The sequence below is a fragment of the Alosa alosa genome, chromosome 1, assembly GCF_017589495.1.
Source record: "Alosa alosa isolate M-15738 ecotype Scorff River chromosome 1, AALO_Geno_1.1, whole genome shotgun sequence".
NCBI lineage: Eukaryota > Metazoa > Chordata > Actinopteri > Clupeiformes > Clupeidae > Alosa > Alosa alosa.
Window position 1 is genome coordinate 2,422,667 of NC_063189.1, and position 21,382 is coordinate 2,444,048.

The 21,382-nt window shown below is 44.3% G+C and overlaps 2 protein-coding genes across 5 annotated transcripts in view; one reads left to right on the forward strand and one right to left on the reverse strand.

Moving 5' to 3' along the window:
• fam184aa (family with sequence similarity 184 member Aa) overlaps window positions 1-15,243 on the forward strand; it is a 39,541-nt gene extending 24,298 nt beyond the window's left edge. The window contains exons 11-17 of one of the 4 annotated variants that reach the window (XM_048240288.1): window positions 1,332-1,485; window positions 2,940-3,067; window positions 5,531-5,715; window positions 7,378-7,524; window positions 11,045-11,162; window positions 11,747-11,857; window positions 14,718-15,243. In XM_048240288.1, the coding sequence (XP_048096245.1) occupies window positions 1,332-1,485; window positions 2,940-3,067; window positions 5,531-5,715; window positions 7,378-7,524; window positions 11,045-11,162; window positions 11,747-11,857; window positions 14,718-14,726 (852 nt within the window). In that variant the 3' untranslated portion in view covers window positions 14,727-15,243. The other 3 variants (XM_048240296.1, XM_048240304.1, XM_048240311.1) reach the window with 3 other exon arrangements.
• Window positions 15,244-15,591: 348 nt separating this feature from the next.
• LOC125292854 (cardiac phospholamban-like) lies at window positions 15,592-18,820 on the reverse strand. Its single transcript, XM_048240325.1, has 2 exons — window positions 18,475-18,820; window positions 15,592-16,448 (listed from the first exon to the last, which is right to left on the reverse strand). The coding sequence occupies exon 2, from the start codon at window positions 16,294-16,296 to the stop codon at window positions 16,138-16,140; it is 159 nt and encodes a 52-aa protein (XP_048096282.1). The 5' UTR covers window positions 16,297-16,448; window positions 18,475-18,820; the 3' UTR covers window positions 15,592-16,137.
• Between the last annotated feature and the right edge of the window lie 2,562 nt (window positions 18,821-21,382).

Sequence of the window (21,382 nt, forward strand, 5' to 3'; positions counted from 1 at the left end):
TCCCTGTACTGTAGCTATTGCAGATAGTGATGGTTATTTGTGAAGTGGAAATACAGTCTATTCTCACAGGTGCTGTCTAGCAATGTGGATTGTCCAGTAGTGATCACTGCAAAAACTGCTCATTCAACACTGGTAATAGATGCTCAAGATCTAGTTACAATATGTCTTTAGGACACTCATCTGACTACAGCACATTTAAGGGTATGCAGGAAAGTTTGTGAGAAACTTTCGTATTGTTATTTGGTATTTGTTATGTGGTAGCAAATGATAGCAAAACAAATAATGGTGTATAGGCCTATCTGATTAAGACCTGAGTGGTTGAAACATACTTATGCTAGACTATCTTCACTTTTTTCCCCTTTGCAACGGTCAAAGAAATCCCATAAAAACGGGAAGGCCTAGGGGAGCCTACATCAGATGGCCTAAAGATTAGCAGCATTAAGTGATTTGCATGCAGTAATTTGAACACTGACCTTGATCTAGCCTACTTTGGCTATGTAATTTATTGCCAAAACACCACACAATATAAATGAGCTATAACAAACAATAAAGGACTTAATCACACACAAACTACTATTTTGCTGACTACAAAAATAATAATTATGTAATACACTTGGAGGAGGCCTGTGTCCTGATTTGGATATCGTTTCAGTATCGAGTATCAAGTATCAATTATATACTTATATATATAGATACCAAATCCAGTGTTACTGGAAGTAAAATGTTTTTTACTTGTCGGTTGTTGCTGACGGTAGATGCAGTTCTGCATTAGGCTTATTCCCGCTATCTAAGTTCATATGTACTGTAGGATATATTCTGAGTTGAAGGTTATCTGTGCAACTTGTTATTGTGATGAAATGCATTAAACACCACATGAGTGACTCACTATGTTAGCAATAAAAATTATGGTTGTGTTTTGATTAGAATTTCCGAGTTTATTACATGTTAACTGTAATCATGTTTCCATTAAATATGTTAATAAAATATAGCATGGCTTCTTTAATGCTCAAACATGTATTTAGAGAACACTTTTATTTGGTGTTTATTTGGTGATTACTTTTGAAATCAACCCAATTTAGGGAAAAATAAGCAACAAAAAAAACGCCATTTTATGTTAAAATTCTGATTATGCAGCGTAGATCTCAGAATTGAGCTTGGTAAACAAAATATTCAGAATCAGCACCCTCAAATTAGGTAAGAAGGGTGGTTTACCAACTTTTCCTCAAATTTACCGTCAGAAGTTCTCTTCTGTGAAGCTGCTCTCCCTCTAGTGTGTGTGTATATATGTGTCAGCACGCACATCTGTGTTATACCTGTGTGTGTGTGTGTAGGAGCTGGAGGACCGTATGAAGCAGGAGCAGCGTGAGGAGCTGCAGGCTCTGCGGGAGGCACACAGGCAGACGCTGGACATCCTGCGGCAGCAGTCGGAGCAGGAGCTGCAGACGCTGCGCTTCGAGCTGGAGGATGAGGGCAAGGCCATGCTAGGTGCGCCGCAACACCACTGCTGCTGTGCCACTAGCCCACTCCTGCCTTAGTCCTGCCTTAGTCCTGGTCTCACTTCTGGTTTAGTCCTGTCTCAGTCCTGTTTATTCCTGTCTCACTCCTGGTTTAAGCAGAGGCTTTCTAATGAGGAGACACAGCACTCCACAAAATCCTCCATAGAAATGCATGGGGTTTTAACGCCAATATGGCCGTTCTCTACACATATCCCACCCCTTCCTCGGCAAAACGTTGACATGTGAATACATTGAGCCAATCATGCGGTGTGGTGAATACATTGAGCCAATCATATGGTGTGTTGTGAAGACATCGTGCCAATCATGTGTTGTGAACTCGCCGCTGGAGCAAGATTAGTGTCGTGAAGCCTTGCGCACGCGCATTTCTGCCGAATATGATGCCCGATGAGTGCCCAAAAAGCGTTGTAATATGGCTGCCGAGTGGAGGGACCTGCCTAAAAGGACTTTGGTTTAAGGGCCTATCACTAATAATGATAACTATAACCATAACAATAAAAACGTCTACACTGACCAGTGAAGAAAAGTGTGAAAAAGTTCACAAAGAAGAACACTCTTTTTGTGTTGATGAATGTGATCGCTAAAATTTGATTGATTCTGATGGGCTGTCAGCTTTTTTTCGTTCTTAAAATCATTCTGAAAGTGATCTCCGATGATATCTTTCTTCATGTTTTTGGTCCTTATCATTATAGTTATCAGTCTTGGGGTGAACGGCCCTTTAGTCCTGTCTCACTCCTGGTTTATTCCTGTCTCACTCCTGGTTTATTCCTGTCTCTCTCCTGGTTTATTCCTGTCTCTCTCCTCGTTTAGTGCTGTCTCTCTCCTCGTTTAGTGCTGTCTCTCTCCTCGTTTAGTGCTGTCTCACTCCTGGTTTATTCCTGTCTCTCTCCTCGTTTAGTGCTGTCTCTCTCCTCGTTTAGTGCTGTCTCTCTCCTCGTGTCTCACTGAAATGTGTCTTTTCATTCCTCTCTAATTACTGTCTCTCTCCTCATCTGAAACTCTATGGCCCCTATTTTGCACCCTGGCGCATGGCGTAAAACTCGTTTATTTATCAGTTATCTTAACCGTGACATCTCTCTCTCTCTCTCTCTCTCTCTCTCTCTCTCTCTCTCGTAGTCCCCTCCTTTTCCCCCTTTCCAGACCTGAAACCATGCACTTTTAAAGTATACATATAGTGTTATTGGTGTTTTTTAATGAAGGCTGTAGGACTTTACTTTAAACTGTTAATTTTAATGTTAATGTATTGTTTATTGATGTCATTGTTAGTCGTTTTGGACATAAGTGTCTGCTAAGAACTAAAAACATAACCATAAATATAAACATATGTGTCCTGATTTGATGCAAATTTGTATTGTGTTTTTTCCCATGGCCATTGAGCTGGTAGCAGGATTGTGACTGACCTTTACTATCTTCTCTGTGCTGCAGCGTCCCTCCGCTCAGAGCTGAATCACCTGCACGCTACGGCTATCGAGCACCTGAGACAGGTGCACCAGCAGGAGAATAAAACTGCCCAGCTGGAGCTGGAGAACACTCTGGAACGTAGCAAGAACTTGGTGAGAGCTACACCTCTTTTTGTACATCCATTTTGTTTTATACTTGCACAATATTTTATTCATGTTATATCAACAACAGCAGCAGACACAATGGGGAAAAATACCAGCCAACTCTCCCACATCTTTCCAGCCTTTTCCTCGTGTTTCTCCTGGTGTTATTTATTTATTTATTTTTGTTTGTTTTTTCTCTCTGAAACCCCCCCACTATTTGCAAGACTGTCAAACCTCATTATGAACATCATGGATGCATTCGTTTTGCATATCTGTGTGATATTTCCCAAGTTGCTAGATTGTATATGGAAATACATTCTACACATGTGCACGTCACACTTCATACAATTTCAACCCATTTGTTAAAAAACCTGGCAACCCAAAACCGGAGTCAGGGAGCATGTGCGCACTAAACAGCTGCTATCCCAAGTTGAGTGCTCGAGAACGGGCTAGCTAACTGTTGTGAAATTGGTAGGGGAGAAATATAGTGTTTGATCATTTACATCCGAATGTCTGCATATAAATTGCTATTGAGTGCTGTTGATATACTATAGGCTACTTTGTGTCATCAGTACTTAAGCTGGCTGGAACTTAAGCTGAAGTTTTGGAGGTGCTAGATAGCAGGTGGATCATACATAAACTGGCATGCAGCCCTTTTGGTGAGATAAAAGCAATGACCAAAATGACCAAAATATCAGCGTTCAAAGATAGTAATGCAGTCTGCAGTATGTAACACTAACCATGATGCAGCATATGGAGATGGCGTGTCACACAGCATCTAAAAACAACATACAGTAGCTTATCAAGAACAAGGGGGTTCTACAGTTAGCATCATACACTATTGATCATACACCAGGATCTTCCCAAGTAGGCCTAAATTGCTTACTGTTAAGGATTTTCCCAAGTAGGCCTAAATTGCTAACTGTTAAGCACACAAATAGCGACAGCAAGGTGAAAAGCAGGATGTTTAGTATCTGAGAGCCTCCTGTAACATAGATCCTCTCAGTCAAATGAACGGATATTCCAGCTCTCCCGGGCTCTTCTTGCCATGGAGGCTTAGTTTGGCTACACACAGGGTCTATTAAACAGTCAGAACATTTCCAATGAGGTGAACTCAATTAAATTGTGTGTGTGTGTGTGTGTGTGTGTGTGTGTGTGTGTGTGTGTGTGTGTGTGTGTGTGTGTGTGTGTGTGTGTGTGTGTGTGTGTGTGTGTAGTGTGTTGGACTGGTTGGACTCCTAAAGTGGATGTAGCTTTAGTGGAAAAAACAATTGTTGCTTGTAAAAGCCTTCCATCAAAGCTTTTGCATTTATACATTATGCAGCTGAATCCAGTTAATGAACAAGCTATTAATTTTCATAGAATATGACTAAAATGTGTGGGTTATGAGGGTGTGTGTGTGAATGTGAATGTGAGTGGGGTGTTTGTTGTGTGTACTTGTGTGTGTGTCTGTTTGCCTGTGTGTGCGTGTGCATGTGTGTGTGTGAGTAAGTGTGTGTGTGTGTATGCGTGTGTGGGCAGTCAGTGCCAGTGAGCGGAAATCTCTAATATGCACATCAGAGAATTCCTCCTCAAGCAGCATGTCTGTTTGTTGTGGAACGCCTGAAATAAACGAGAGCTCATGGGTGTTGTGTATCATAATTGTAGTCTTTTATGCATGAGGAGCATCCATCGGGATGTCGTTCTGGATGAAGTTAATAAGGACGAAAACAAACTAACTTTCATCCACTAGCCTAGTACATTCACATGGTGGGCTCCCTTCCAGACCAGGGAGGAATCTGAGGCAGATCTGAAAATGATGAGAAACTGATATGGTGAATCCACCCAGACGGTTTCATTAAGACACAAGACGGTTTCATCATAGATAATCCAGACCATGACGGGAAATGAAAATGGTGCCTTTGATAAGCCATAGGAGAAAGCACTGACGATTTCTTTCCCCACATTTATATAGACAGGTTAGAATTCTCTCTCTCTCTCTCTATCTCTCTCTCTCTCTCTCTCTCTCTCCCTCTCTCTCTCTCTCTCTTTTTTCTTATTTTCTCCTTCCCTTTTATGTATGTCTGTCTGTAGTTAATAATACAGCACAATGGTGTGCCTCGTAATGTGACCCAGTTAAATATTTTGTACGCCTCTGGGGCTGGAAAGGAGAGCTGCCATTGCTTTGGTAAGCAGATTTAAAACAGTCTAATGAAATGAACCCTGTGCACACATGAGTGGGCGCATCCGCTCATTTTATCCGCGGAGACATTTTGGGCACTCAGTCATCCGTTAATGGAAGGCATGTGTGTGTGTGTGTGTGTGTGTGTGTGTGCGTGCGTGCGTGCGTGCGTGCGTGCGTGCACGTGCTCAGCTGAAGCGGGGACAGATGAGCTGATGAGACAGATGAGCTATGTTTGAGATCATGGTGTGTGTGTGTGTGTGACGTTGTCTTGTTTGTTCTGCACATGACGTGTGGTGGTGTGGTGTCAGGAGCAGGAGCTGTTCGGCCGGATCTCGGACCTGCAGAAGGAGGTCTCGTGCCGGAAGAAGCGCATCGTGGACCTGGACCGCGAGATCCACTCGCTCAACGAGACCATCAGCACGCTCACCAAGGAGCTGGAGCTCAAGGGCAAGGAGGTGCTGCGCATCCGCAGCGAGGCTAACCTGCAGATCAGGTGAGATGGAGCTCAAGGGCAAGGAGGTTATGCGCATCCGCAGTGAGGCCAACCTGCAGATCAGGTGAGACGTCTGACCTGCGGCATAGATCTGCCCCAGGCCTGTGTAGCCGAGGTCGTAATTCGTCCACCGCTCACGGCCCTCGAACCCGCCACCTCAACACACACACCGGCATGGGAGTCGAACGCTCTAACCACTGAGCTAATAGTCCAGGCTTCCAACTCAGAGGTTAGAAAACGCGTTCTTAAGGTTAGAGGTGTGAGGATTTACACGCGCAACTAGCATGCTAGCTCAGTTCACCTCCGTTACATCTGCTTCAGGTCCTCCTTAAAGCCATTGGACCCCCGACTTACTTTCATTATTGCTCGTAATGACACAGTCTCCAACAGCAAGCTGTTTGCCCTGAAGTCTCAAAACTCATTTGCTCTGACTTTGAGTTGCCATTCAAATAGTGTTACTCCTCAGGCCGTGTCCACTGTCCAGTAAAGATTGGATAGAAAAGAAGCAGCTAACCAGTGAATTGGACTAAGTAGAGAAATGTCGAAGTAAAATCACACTGAAGATAATGATTAATCATTTAAAAACATGAACCACACGATGTATCAACCTTGTGTGTAGTCCTTATCAGTCAATGTCAGGCAATTGGCAAATTAAATTTTCACTTGATACAAGTTTGCAATTTTTTTTTTGCAAGGTGCAAAGGGTATTAATCGACTTATTTCAGTGTGAATGGTATTAATCGACTTACAAAAACAGTAAGATTACTTTCATTTCTTACATGGGGAATATCAGTCGTGACATTTCTAATTCATGAACAGTAATCTAGATTGATGGGAACGACCAGGGAGGCTAAAAGGGTTAAGGCGTCTGAAAGCAGTGTGGATGCAGATGCTCATGGATACCAAAAGCAGTGTGAGAAGCTAAATATGGCTGGGAAAAAGCATTCGTCCCTCTGGACACAACGATGACTCAGCTCTGACTGTGAAAGATGCTTCTAAGGACTCCGCTCAAGATATAAATATCCCTCCGGAGGCCGGGGAGGAGCCCTTCTGAAAGAAATAAACATATTCGGATCATTTCTAATAAATGGAACAGTACCCACAGACTGCAGTGTGTGTTTTATGAAGAAAGGAGACATTTATGATTACACAACAAAATGCACAACAAATGCAAAGTCATTTAAACACTGTCTTTAATGCAGACCAGAAGCTGAATCCAAATAAATAAACTAGCTGTCACATAGAGAGAAGCATGTTTACATCTCTTGTAATAGAGAAGAGAGACAAATGGTAATGTTGTTGTGCACACGCTGTCATGCCAATGATACCAAATAATCCATGTTAATGAGTCTAACAAATAGTTATGCTTATAAAATATCAAAATGATAACTAGTGATATTATCGTTAAAGAGATAATAATGAATGACAATGTGGTTAACGAGATGATGGCTAAAGATATTGCTGCTAAGGAGATGATAATGAATAATAATGTAGTGCTTCTGGGGTTGACTACAGATGACAATGTTGTTATGGAGACGATGAGGAATGATAATGTTGTTATGGAGTCGATAAGGAATGATAATGTTGTTGTTCTGTGTGCCTTGATAAAACGCTATATAAATGTAAGCTGTTGTTGTTGTTGTTGTTGTTGTTGTTGTTTAGAGCCCATGAGCAGGACCTGACTAAGAGACACGAGAGGGATATGGGGGAGATGAGCGCCTCACACAACCGAGAGAAGCACATCATGCTGTCCGACTTTAACAAAGCCCAGGAGGTGCTCAAGGACAAGATCTCAGCCCTGCAGATCCTGTGAGTACCACACACCTCTGCACCTCACACACCTCCTCACCTCACCTCACACACCTCTGCACCTCACACACCTCTGCACCTCACACACCTCACCTCACCTCACACACCTCCTCACCTCACCTCACACACCTCCTCACCTCCTCACCTCACACACCTCCACCTCCACACCTCCTCACCTCCTCACCTCACACACCTCCTCACTTCACACACCTCCTCACCTCACCTCACACACCTCCTCACCTCACACACCTCTGCACCTCACACACCTCCTCACCTCCTCACACACCTCCTCACTTCACACACCTCCTCACCTCCTCACCTCACACACCTCTGCCTCACACACACCTCACCTCACCTCACACACCTCCTCACCTCCTCACCTCACACACCTCCTCACCTCACACACCTCCTCACCTCACCTCACACACCTCTGCACCTCACACACCTCCTCACCTCACCTCACACACCTCCTCACCTCCTCACCTCACACACCTCCTCACTTCACACACCTCCTCACCTCACACACCTCCTCACCTCACCTCACACACCTCCTCACCTCCTCACCTCACACACCTCCTCACTTCACACACCTCCTCACCTCACACACCTCCTCACTTCACACACCTCCTCACCTCACCTCACACACCTCTGCATCTCACACACCTCCTCACCTCACCTCACACACCTCCTCACCTCCTCACCTCACACACCTCCCTCACTTCACACACACCTCCTCACCTCATCACACACCTCCTCACCTCACCTCACACACCTCCTCACCTCACCTCACACACCTCCTCCTCCTCCTCTCCTCACACACCTCCTCCTTCACACACCTCCTCCTCACCTCCACACACCTCTGCACCTCACACACCTCTGCACCTTACACACCTCACACACCTCCTCACACACACCTCCTCACCTCACACACCTCCTCACCTCCTCACCTCACCTTACACACCTCCTCACCTCCTCACCTTACACACCTCCTCTCCTCACACACCTCACCTCACACACCTCCGCACCTCATGCTGAGATTAGGTAAAGACTCGCTGCTTCACTTTTCTTAGAAAGAGATTTTATGAAGGTTTAATGCTATATTTAACCTGAATAAACCATCGATTACGGTATTAATAAAGTTAAGGATAGACTTGATTGCAGTGTAAATGCTGGAGATGATTTCTTGATCTCATCTAGTGCATGATATTTTCCATCGGAGATCTTTTGAATATTCGGATTGAGTCATTTTTTTAATATTTCACATTCCCTTCAGCAAAATGAATGCTAGTAATTACTTTACTGCTGTGCTTAATTAATGGTAATAAATGGAACCTTAGTTTAAAATGTAAATTCTAGAGTAATTCTAGACTAACACACCAAAACCGAAGGCCTACCTATTAGCTCAAACTGTGCTCTCAAATGGAGCTCAGTCATACAGTCCAGGGGACAGTCGTTTGCACAGTTTAGCTGTTCTACTGTGGTGGTGTACTGTATGTATTTGTGTTAGGGCTCGAGTATGTATAAGTATATATACTCTTTTGATCCTGTGAGGGAAATTTGGTCTCTGCATTTATCCCAATCAGTGAATTAGTGAAACACACTCAGCACACAGTGAACACACAGTGAGGTGAAGCACACACTAATCCCGGTGCAGTGAGCTGCCTGCATCAACAGCGGCGCTCGGGGAGCAGTGAGGGGTTAGGTGCCTTGCTCAAGGGCACTTCAGCCGTGCCTACTGGTCGGGGTTCAAACCGGCAACCCTCCGGCTACAAGTCCGAAGCGCTAACCAGTAGGCTACGGCTGCCCATAGAAGGTGGAAGTTCTTCGTCTGGTGTGTGGGAACTGCTTGCCTGTGCTGTGTGTTCTTCGTCTGGTGTGTGGGAGCTGCTTGCCTGTGCTGTGTGTTCTTAGGTCTGGTGTGTGGGAGCTGCTTGCCTGTGCTGTGTGTTCTTCGTCTGGTGTGTGGGAGCTGCTTGCCTGTGCTGTGTGTTCTTTCGTCTGGTGTGTGGGAGCTGCTTGCCTGTGCTGTGTGTTGGTGTGTCTGGTGTGTGGGTGCTGTCTGTGTGTGCTGTGTGCTGTGTGTTCTTCGGTCTGGTGTGTGTGGGAGCTGCTTGCCTGTGCTGTGTGTCTTCGTCTGGTGTGTGGGAGCTGCTTGCCTGTGCTGTGTGTTCTTAGGTCTGGTGTGTGGGTGCTCCCGGTCTGGTGTGCCTGTGTGTTCTTGTGTGTTCTGGTGTGTGGGAGCTGCTTGCCTGTGCTGTGTGTTCTTCGTCTGGTGTGTGGGAGCTGCTTGCCTGTGCTGTGTGTTCTTCGTCTGGTGTGTGGGAGCTGCTTGCCTGTGCTGTGTGTTCTTCGTCTGGTGTGTGGGAGCTGCTTGCCTGTGCTGTGTGTTCTTCGTCTGGTGTGTGGGAACTGCTTGCCTGTGCTGTGTGTTCTTCGTCTGGTGTGTGGGAGCTCCTCCTGGTAACACTCCATCCATGCAGCCTCAGCAGTTCCGGCTGGGCTGCCTGCTCTCGGAGGGTTTTCCCCCAGGGTGCATTTCTGCTGGAGCAACCCACTGAAACTATGAACTGGGGCGATGATTTGCGTACTTTTTAATCATTATTTGTTTAAGTCATGTGTCCGTCATCTATCCTCTTTTGACTGTACACCCATATAGATGCACTGGACATTGCTGTACGCCCATATAGATGCACTGGACATTGCTATCACAAGAGACGTTTAGTAGCTCAGTCAGTTTCCCTGAATACCTACAGATTGCTGTTGATTTGTGTGGTTATATGATTTGTGTGTGTAAGCTTGTGGTGTGTGTGTGTGTGTGTGTGTGTTGTATGTGCCTGAATACCAGTAGATTGATGATGATTTGAGTGGTTCTATGATTTGTGTGTGAGTTTGTGGTGTGTGTGTGTGTGCCTTTGTGTGTGTGTGTGTGTGTGTGTGTCTTTGCATGTGTGTGTGTGTGTGTGTGTGTGTGTGTGTGTGTGGTATGTGCCTGAATACCAGCGTATTGATGTATTGATCATGATTTGTGTGTGTGAGTTTGTGGTGTGTGTGTCTGTCTGTCTGCCTGCCTGCCTGTGTGTACTGTATGTGTGTGTGAATACCAGCGGATTGATAACAGTTTGTGCGGTTCTATGATTTGTGGGCGAGTTTGTGGTGTGTGTGTGTGTGTGGTTCTATGATTTGTGGGCGAGTTTGTGGTGTGTGTGTGTGTGGTTCTATGATTTGTGGGCGAGTTTGTGGTGTGTGTGTGTGTGGTTCTATGATTTGTGGGCGAGTTTGTGGTGTGTGTGTGTGTGGTTCTATGATTAGTGGGCGAGTTTGTGGTGTGTGTGTGTGTGGTTCTATGATTAGTGGGCGAGTTTGTGGTGTGTGTGTGTTTGGTTCTATGATTAGTGGGCGAGCTTGTGGTGTGTGTGTGTGTGGTTCTATGATTAGTGGGCGAGCTTGTGGTGTGTGTGTGTGTGGTTCTATGATTTGTGGGCGAGCTTGTGGCGGCTTGATGCTGATTTGCGTTCCCCAGGCTGGAGGGCACGGAGGACAAGTTCAGGAACCGCGAGAGTCGGCCGGAGGACCTGCAGGCGATCGCTGAGCTGAGGCAGATGGTGGCGGAGAGGGAGGCTCTGGTGAAGAAACTGGTAGTAGGTATTCAAACTGAAGACCGTTTACAAATCAAACGCACAAGGACAGGCCCGCAGCTACGTCTAGTGTGGTCCAGTTTCAGTAACAGTACGAGTCTGAATGTCCGGTAAGGTCACAGATTATTGGTGTGTGTGATTACACAAGGACATAAACCAATGGGAGTGCTTTGCTGTTTTTTTCAAAATCCAGATGCATCTGGCCTAAACCCACGCACTTGTTAAAAGCCACTTTTAAACCATTATTTTGACACATTATTTATTTATCCTCTCCCAAGAACCCAAAACATAATACCCCCAATAAAAGTAGCTCGGTTGAAGTCCACTTACTTGGCCCACTTCAGTGCTCTTTCCTTTGCTCTTGTGGAAGTAGGTCAGTGGAGCATGAAAGTCAAGCACGATCACTCAAGATAATTTCATTTTGGAAATGATAATAAATGTAATTTGTGTATTGCCTGTGCTGCAGAGCTATCTCTATTGTTGTCCTCAGCGTCGTCTGTGTGTGTGTGTGTATGTGTGCGCGTGTGTGTGTGTGTGTGTGAACTGTATTTTGCTTTATTTGATTGGGTGTCGTCTTGTGTCTTCATGTACAGGATGATAAGAAGTTTTATCAGTTGGAGCTGGTGAACAGAGAGACAGGCTTTAATAAAGTGTTCAACGCCAGCCCCAACGTGGGCGTGATAAACCCTCTCATTAAGGTAAGGCCATCCGGAGGACACACACACACACACACATACACACACACAGCCTCTCACTCGCTCACTCGGCCACTCACTCGCTTACTGTGAATCAGCATTGTTGAGTTTGTCATTGGTCCCATTTAAACACTTCAAAAATGTTGTTACACAGGGTCAATGCACGCTTACAAACACATACACACACACACACACACACACACACACACACACACACACACACACACACACACACACATACATACACACAGGCACACAAGCACACACAGACACTCTCACCCTCTCTCTGTCTCTCTATCCCTCTCTCTCTCACACACTCTCTCACACACATACACACACACACACACACAAACACACACACAAACAGGTCTGTCTGTATTATTATCAGGATGTATAATCAGACTTCTCTTTAGTGAGAAACGAAACGCTTTTGCATAATGGGAAAGGTGTCCTTTGGACCTGCCTATGCATCCAGCCCTAGTACAATGGAATGGGCCTCTTCTGCATGACTTTCCTTTACGTTTGCCCCTAGGGGTCATCTAACTCTACCTTTGATTTTGTTCTGTTGTTGCAATGTAAGCTGTATGTTTGTATGTATATATGTATGTGTGTGTGTGTGTGTATGTATGTGTTGCATTGTTTGTGGTTATTATTTGTCCATGTTTAGGTTCATGAGAATCTACTTTGCTTTCCAAGCCATTATTTGTCACTAACAATTTCAGTTACTTTGCCTCTGGTGATTGCTCATTTGGTTCAATTCTTTTAGAGTGAAAGGTTTTAAACTAATAATAATGATAATTAAACAAAACAAAAATTCTAATTAGCCAGTGCTCACTCACAGTAGTCCTCCCGAAACATTTTTGTTTGTGTCCTTTTTCGATGTAGCAAAAAGGTAAAAAGTCCGCAAGCCCGTTCGTCAGCTCTCCAAACCTAAGTGTTGTGGAAGCCGAGGGGGGCTTGTGCTCGGGTTGGGGTTCGAGTGCGGGGCGTAGGCTAGAGAGTGCCCCCCCTACCTCCCCCCCAGTGCGGCAGCTTCCGCTCCGCACAAACAAAGCGCACGCCCCAGCGACACCCCCGACAGGCCCCGACCCCGACGCCACTCGGAGGTGAGCCCCACCTCGTCATCGTCACTGTCGTCGTCGTCGTCGTCGTTAACCCTTTGTTGTCCGCACACCACCACCTCCACCACGCCGCACCATGGCAAGAGACATGCCTAAAGCACAAGAACCCTGTCTGCCATTGGTCTGGTCTCACTGTCTCACTCCTGTATCTGTAAACATTTATTTCTGTACTTCAGCAGTCATCCAACCAAACCAACAACAACAACAACAACAACAAAAATCAGTGTCCGTTTGGGTTTATTTGTTTTATCTCTCTCTCTCTATTTCTTTTCATTTTCAAAAATGAAGAACGAATCGATTAATCAGTGGTGCTTGTCCACAGTGAAATGTGGGTGTGCTTGTCACTTTCCAATGCATCTTGTCGCTGAATTGAAAAAAAAAGCACACACAAATACTTTTTTCTCCCATTTTGTTTTCTTAGTGATATGCATGTATGATCTTGCATACCTCTATTGTTATCATGCCATGTTTATGAGTTAGTTACACACCACACACCGAGCACTCTTCTATCAAGCAGTTACTTTGGCCCTCTGAAAATATGATCTAATTTTGGTGTTTATTTCATTAATATATCTCTGTTGTTTCGATATTTCATTAATGGCATTGGAATGCAAACAAAAGCATGGTCTGTGTCACCACATTCAGTTTGCTCTGGTGAAGTGCATGTTTCTGTGAACGTTGCGGGTCTTGAACATTCGTTTCATGGTCTGAGTTGAGTCGTGTGTTCCAGAGTAAATGACTGTATAGTCCAGCCATTTATCATTTTAAACTGTAAATCACTTTTTCCTTCAGACTCTCAGTGGTTCTGAGACTTCTATTATTTGCGCTTCTGTACTTTGATGAAGATTGCATAGTCATCAGTTTATGTGGAAATATATGACTAAACGGCAGTAACCTGCCTAAATGATGTTTTATTTGTATTCAAACTGTGCATGGCAAGCTTTGCAAAGCCATGGTTGTCATTCTTGCTTCAGTGTGAAGACATATTGCACATTATACTGTATATTTCTCTCCCCAAGCTGGAAACTAGAGATTAGAGACTAGAGATAACATTGATTTAGGGCAGTTTAGGGGCATGGTGTTTCATATAGATATATTTGAACTCTTGGAAGGCTCAGGCCTGTTTCACACCATATACAGTATGTTGCATGTGCGTAACGGCTGCAAAACTATTATTTTCATAGTCAATAATGAATTAATCGATGAATTGTTGCAGCTCCAATTTTCATTGATCTTTATGAACAGTGCACTGTCTCATGCGGCCAGTTTGAATGCTCTCCCTATTCATATGGCCACCAAAATGTACATGAAGACATTCCACAGGCGTAATGTGGTGTGAAACAGCCCTAAGTGGCACAGTGGAATGACGTGCTGTAACTGGCACCTGTCAGGTTCTCTTATTCTGAAGGATATACGCTAGTTTTGTTTGTTTGTTTGTTTTGTTTGCAAAGATGCTTCACCGTCAAGCTTGATCCGCTGCCACTTTCTTCTGAACTAATTCTAATGCGTTATAAAATATTGTAAAATAACATTTTAAATGACCTAAATGCAAATGGATTTCCCCAAAAATTCACATCATATTAGTGTATATTTTTAATCAGTGCATATTTTAAAGTAGTGCATATGATATTTCGTTATAAGAGCAGCTGTAATCATTTTTTTGCAGGTGTCATATTGCTGATGTGATGTTCTGTGGTGTGTGTGTTAGTGCTCTTACTGGTTTACTCCCCTCTTCTGTGTAGCCCTCGTGAAATGGAGGACCCTGACGTGGCCCTCAAAGAGCCGGAGTCGCTTGAGCTCTTCTCTCAATACTTCTCTTTCTGACCCTCCATTACGGCCGTCAACTCAAACGCATGTGACGACAAACAATCAAGCAACCAAGCAACCATCAACAACACACACACACACACACACACACATATCCACATAAGCACCATCACTCAGTGTGCCATTCACTGTGATTTTATTTATTTTTGTTTTGTTTTGTTTTAATTTCTGATTTTATGCAATATCAAGAGCAAGTAATGCACATCCCCCCTTTTTGTAATACAATGAAACGCTTTGTCATAAACATGCGTATTTCTGTTGACACCCGGCATACGAGGTGTCCGTATAATAAATGTTGATTGGACTGCATTTGATTTAATGGACCATTACTGTTTAATGTAAACAATGTCTTGCCAGTTTTTGAACAAATTGCACTATATATAAATATATATTTATAATAATCCTCTGTCTGTTATGAGTAATAAAAACCTGGTCAGACTTTCCTTTGTACTGTACAGTGCTTCTTAAACGTTTTCATTATAGATGTGTCGTGATGGGTACGTTTTCATTATAGATGTGTCGGTGATGGGTACGTTTTCATTATAGATGTGTCGGTGATGGGTACGTTTTCATTATAGATGTGTCGGTGATGGGTACGTGTGAGTGGTGAGACACCGGTGCATTTGTCTGGTCACCTCACGTCAATTCACTTGGGTTACGTAAGACTCGCCCACGGATGACCACAAGTGCAGGTGATGCGGGAGATCATACTCAGTCGGGGGCCACCTCCCCACCACCTCCCAACTCACATCATTGAGAGACTCAACACAGGACAGTGACAGGACAGCGTTTGATGTTTTGACTTTAAAACCGGATGCACATACCACAAGTATCGTTTATTCCACCTTTGAGGTTGTAAAAAAGTACAGAACAATCTTTCCAAGCTGGAGAAGCTCAGGAGTTAAGATGGTCACAGACAAAGTGCCTGCAGCTGATGGTTGTATGATGTCTTTTTTGTTTGGTATGGAAAATAATTCCTCCCTCTCGTTATAATTTATACTGTGATGTGATGGAATGTGCTCACTTTACAGAAATACAGAAACACCCCACGTCATTTATTTCAGACACTGTGCATTTTTTCATTAACTATCTCTCAGTGAAGCAAATTTCATGGTGAATTATCAGTGTTCTCTATCCCTGATGAAAAAAAAAAATCTCAACTTCAAATTCTCTGTTGCTAGGTCAGACACTCCACCCCCCTCTCTCCTCCGTTCCCACCAAGCTCTCACACACACACAGACACTCGCTGCACGTTTTGCCTCCGTTCCAAACGATGCCCTGCCTTGATGTTTTCATTTGACCTGGAAGCGCACGTGTCACCATGACAACGCGGCGTCACATGAGCAGCACGATAATGTATATGAGCAGTAGGCAGATAAGGATGAGGGAGAAGTTGACAAACAGCTCCTGGAGGTTGCGCTTGGTCTGTGGGTTGATCTCGATGTTGGACGCCCTGCGGATTGCAGAGCGCGTCATGTGCTGCACTCTCTCCATTCTCTCTCTCTGTCGCTCTGGCGTGCAGTGCTGGTGGCCGTGGCTGGCTCAAGGGCTCCGACTAGTGGTGATGGGAGGCCACTGTAGAAACGGCCAGTGAATTCCAAATGAGGTGATGTTATTTTGGTGGTGATGTGGCAGCTGCCTTGGAACTTAACAGAAATAAAAAAATAAAAAAAGAATTGACCAAATTTAAGCAGTTTTATCACAATTGAATTTATGAACAATACAATACAAAATATTTGTTATTATTATTTCTTCACTACCACATAATTCACTGTATACCTTTGTGTAAGGGAAATTTTGGTTTGAATATTTTTTAACTTTTAACTCATACATGATTTAACAAGCACGTAATGGTGTAACTAGATCTATTTGAAGTGTAAATCACTGCAGTGATATTTAATACTCCACAGCCCAAGTTCAAAGACAAGCCACAGGGATCATCAGCAAACATTTAGCAATGGGGATGGATGAACATATAATGGCCCAGACTTCACAAGTACAAATATTGAACAGCTAGTCATTAAATTGCACAGGCAACAGCAAAATGTTTCATGATCATACACTCTCTAGCCTGCATCAAAACCCTCCTCTAAAAGAAAAATAAATGTAATAATGCATATTTAGAGATATCACACGCCTTATAACATGAAATAGAACATAGCAAAGCCTTCTATTAAAAGCTTCTATTAAGCATTCTAATAAAATTAGATGTGCTTTTGTCTTGCCGCGTGCGCTCTTCCCTCATCTTCTATTTCTGGGAGATTCTTTCATGTTATCGGGATTCTGTGGAGCCTCTTGTGCTTCTCTGTAGTGGTGTTGTGGAGCCATAGATAGAGCTTGTAAGCACTCAGTGAGGTGGGAGCGCTTTATATCGCGGCTCTTTGGGCCCTCTGGCAGCAGCTAAATCTGCTCGTCCCATGAGAGAGGTGTGATAACAGAAGTTGACATACGCGTCGTGCACTTGTGTGTTTTAAATTGTTTCACATTTACTGTAGGATTGGCTTCTACAATATTTTACTATAATATTCTTCAAACTTGAATTCAAGCTCAAAGCTCCACTTAAAACAATTTCCTAATTTAAAAAATACCTTGATTTGAAATAATGGTCTTCGAGTGTGATGTTTTTTTTTTGGCATAGCAAAACTGGACTAATTGAATGTGAGTAATGAGTAAACGATAAGGAGATGAAACATAATGATACAGATATGTCAACTGATAAATGGCTGAAGAAGTCCTCAGACTCCTCACACATGCCATTCCACACATTTCCCAAAGAATGGCCAAGTCTACAGTGCAGTATTACATTCTTTTTTAACATTTGTTAACAGAATCATGGCAGTTTCATGAAGAATTTACTTTTCAACAACTGTGCAATTATGCTATGGGTTTCTGAGTTCCTTTTACGTAAGCCAGTGGAGGGCTTTTTCAGCTCAGCTGTTTCTGAGAATTCATCTCGGCAGGTCTGAGTCTTTAGGTTCATTTCCAGATTGTTGTTGGTGTTTGTCTGTAATGTGGCACTCGGTGAGACAGAAAAGCTGAACTTGCATGAAAAAGAACACACGGGATCATTATCCTGCCTGAACAACCGTGAACACACACAACCACAGACTCTAACAGCTCCTGGATTACACTACACAACACACACACACACACAGATACACTAGTCTACAGCACACTGCACTACGGGGAGCCCATTTATAATGCATAAAAACAGCAGATAAAAAGCAGTGCTTATTAGCTGCGCTGCCTGTAAACAAGGCCTGTTCCAAACAGCCCTGTTTGAATGTGAGGGGCAGGTAGCAGCACACAATTCAAATATGAGCTCCCCTTGCCAAGCACATGGTGGTCATAAAGGTCTGCTAAGACTCCTCCATTCTAACAAGCCTGCTTTGCATTGACTGACATTTGGGCTGTCAGTGCTGAAAGCAGAAGGATAAAGACCACTCAGAGTGAAGCTACACTCGTTAGCCACTGAGAATAGGACGATAGGATTTCCATGGAACGCCACCTGTTTTACTGGCAAGGCTGTTCAGGGAGAAGGATAATTTCATATTATCTGTCAATCAAAACAAATTCCTTCTATACATATTTCTCACTCAATAATGCCACGTGATGGCGGGAACATAATATACTGACTTTTAAACCATTTGGTTGAAATGCCGCTCTCCTTACCTTGAGGACGAGGGCTAGCTCTCCAGGGCGCAGCTGAGGAACGGCTCTGAGTGATGCTGACCGTCTGTCTCCAGTCCCGCTTCAGTAAATGCTACAAAGTTTATGGCACAATACCAGGGGGTGGGGAGAACCAACAGTGGCTTATGGAGGAGGGGTGTGTGTGTATGTGTGTGTGTGTGTGTGTGTGTGTGTGTGTGTGTGTGTGTGTGTGTGTTTCAACTTCAGTGTCTGTTTCTTAGATTTATGATTTATGTATGCAAATGTGTATACCTCTGTGTATGTGTGTGTGTTTGTCCTGTCCTGTATTGTGTGGGTAGCAGAGACACCGCAGTCCCAAGGCCACCTGACAGCAGTGCAGTGTGACGGGACATGACAGGACATGACAGGACGTGACAGCGCTCAGAAGCCCTCAGCCTTTATCAGCCACATGTTTGTTATGATGACACTCCACTCGTGGAGGAGGGCCCGATGACCGATAGCAGCCTCTTCCCACATCACTGGCCCTAAATAGAAAGACTGCAGCAACACTTCCCTTATAGAAAAGAAGTATTGATGGAGATACGTCTCACTGTATCTCCTTTAGCACTCATCTAGTCCGTTAAGGCGTCACATGTTTGATGTGATCAAGTGGCCTGTGGAAACATCAGGGACTGTGTTGTTGTTGCTGTTGTTGTTGTTGTTGTTTTAAATGCAAGCGAGAGGCCATGACTCTGAGCAGACAGTCTCATACACGGAGGCAGTGGTTTCAAGGGGCCAGTATTAATCCTTAATCATCTGTTTGCTACTTAATCCGATTCCCCTCTCCCAGCTGTGCTGGAAGGGAAAAGGCGGACCACAGCAAGCGCTTGATTTGCTGCTGTCATGGCGCCCTCCTGTATGGCCACATAGTGTTGAATCACAGACACCCCCCCCACACACACACACACACACACACCTCACCCCCCTCTAAGCTCTGACACTCTGGGTATGATCTTACAAGGTGTTGAGTGTTATACTGTCTAAAGCTTTTAGATAAATTATGCGGTTGGGGTGGGTTTCTACTATGGTAGTTCTGAATCGCCCCCATCATCTACTTTCCTACAAACCCAGTGCATTATGGGAGATGTAGTTTTGCTACACATGTGTATAACAACACAGTGAGTCAGTTCAGTCACTCTCGGCTCGGCTCCAGTTAGTTTACTGCAGAATGCTGCCTCTCAAGACTAATCCCTGAAGACGCCAGCATAATCTCCTCAACAGGAAGGTGGGATGACCACTAGAGGAACCCAGCAACTGGTAAATACCTGAGTGAGGCCTCAGGGCTCAAGTTGAGGGAGAATGCACGGGGGTAGAGGCTCTCCTCCATTGAAGAATCTGGACAGAAGGCCTTTTGTTAATCCACCAAACATTGCATTTGGGTTAATGATAATCATGCAAAAGACTAATTTGCTAATCATGAGGAAACAAGGAAGAGCAGCATTGAGTTAATGGTAACTTGGGGACAAACAAAAATGTAAAAAAAAATAAACTAAGTTTGACATTTTGTAAAGCATTATGCTAAAGTCTGATTCATTTTAATTTCAAAGTATCCGCGTTGGTTTTAAACGTTTCAACCAAAAACCCTCTAGGAACCGATTGAAAGGCTCTATAATGAGTGCAGGCTACTGTAACAAGGAAATGGATCATTGGAATCTGATGTGCACTGTCATCATCGATCACATGAAAGGTTTGTGATTACAATTGGATGTAATTCTGACGTAACAGCTGTGAGATTTTCACAGGGTCATGTTGGCATACAGACAGAAAAGGTTATTTCATGCAGCATGATGATTAAGGGGCTATTTGGGCAAGCCTGATCTGGCGGTGTTATGTTGTGTGTCTGACTGAAGTTTTTGCTTGTGTGTGTCTTATTTCACCTCATTATACATATTTATGGAGAGTAAAATTGTGTGTTTCCTGTGTGTGTGTGTGTGTGTGTGTGTGTGTGCCTGCCTGTATGCATTGCTTGCTCTGAGTGTGACAGTGATACATGTGTGTGTGTGTGTGTGTGTGTGTGTGTGTGTGCCTGCCTGTATGCATTGCTTGCTCTGAGTGTTACAGTGATATATATGTGTGTGTGTGTGTGTGTGTGTGTGTGTGTGTGTGTGTGTGTGCGCGCGTGAGAGAGAGAGAGAGAGAGAGTGTTTGTCCTGGCTGTGGCATCACAGGCTGCTGGTGGCAGGCAGTCTGGGCTCTTGCTGTGTCCCAGCTCAGCGCGGGCACAAGTGTGGCATCTGTGGCTAAGCCCATGGGCTAAAGCGTTGGCGGCAGCCGATTGGCTTTTGTAATGAGCGCAGGCGAGTGGTCAAGGAGGTGATGGACTAATGACATGCGCCAGCACACATGGCCCTGCTAAGCCCCACATACCCCACAGGCCCCACAGGCTTTTCCCCTGCACTCCCACTCTGCCACATGCCCCACTCACTCACTGTTAGCCCCTACTCTCTCCCTCTCTCTCCCTCTCTCTCTCTCTCTTTCAAACCACACTCCTCTTTGTTAGCCCCTACTCTCCCTCTCTCCCTCTCTTTCAAACCACACCTCACTTCACTGTTAGATCTCTCTCTCTCTCCCTCTATTTCTCTCTCTCTCTCTCTTTCAAAACCACACTCTCACTCACTGTTAGCCCCTCTCTCCTCTCTCTTTCTCTCCCTCTCTCTCTCTCTTTCAAACCACACTCACTCACTGTTAGCCCCTACTCTCTCTCCTCTCTCTCTCTCTCCCTCTCTCTTTCAAACCACACTCACTCACTGTTAGCCCCTACTCTCTCTCTCTCTCTCTCTCTCTTTCAAACCACACTCACTCGCTGTTAGCCCCTACTTTCTCAATTCAATTCAATTCAAGGTTGCTTTATTTGCATGACTGTAAGTACAGTGTTGCCTCTCTCTCTCTC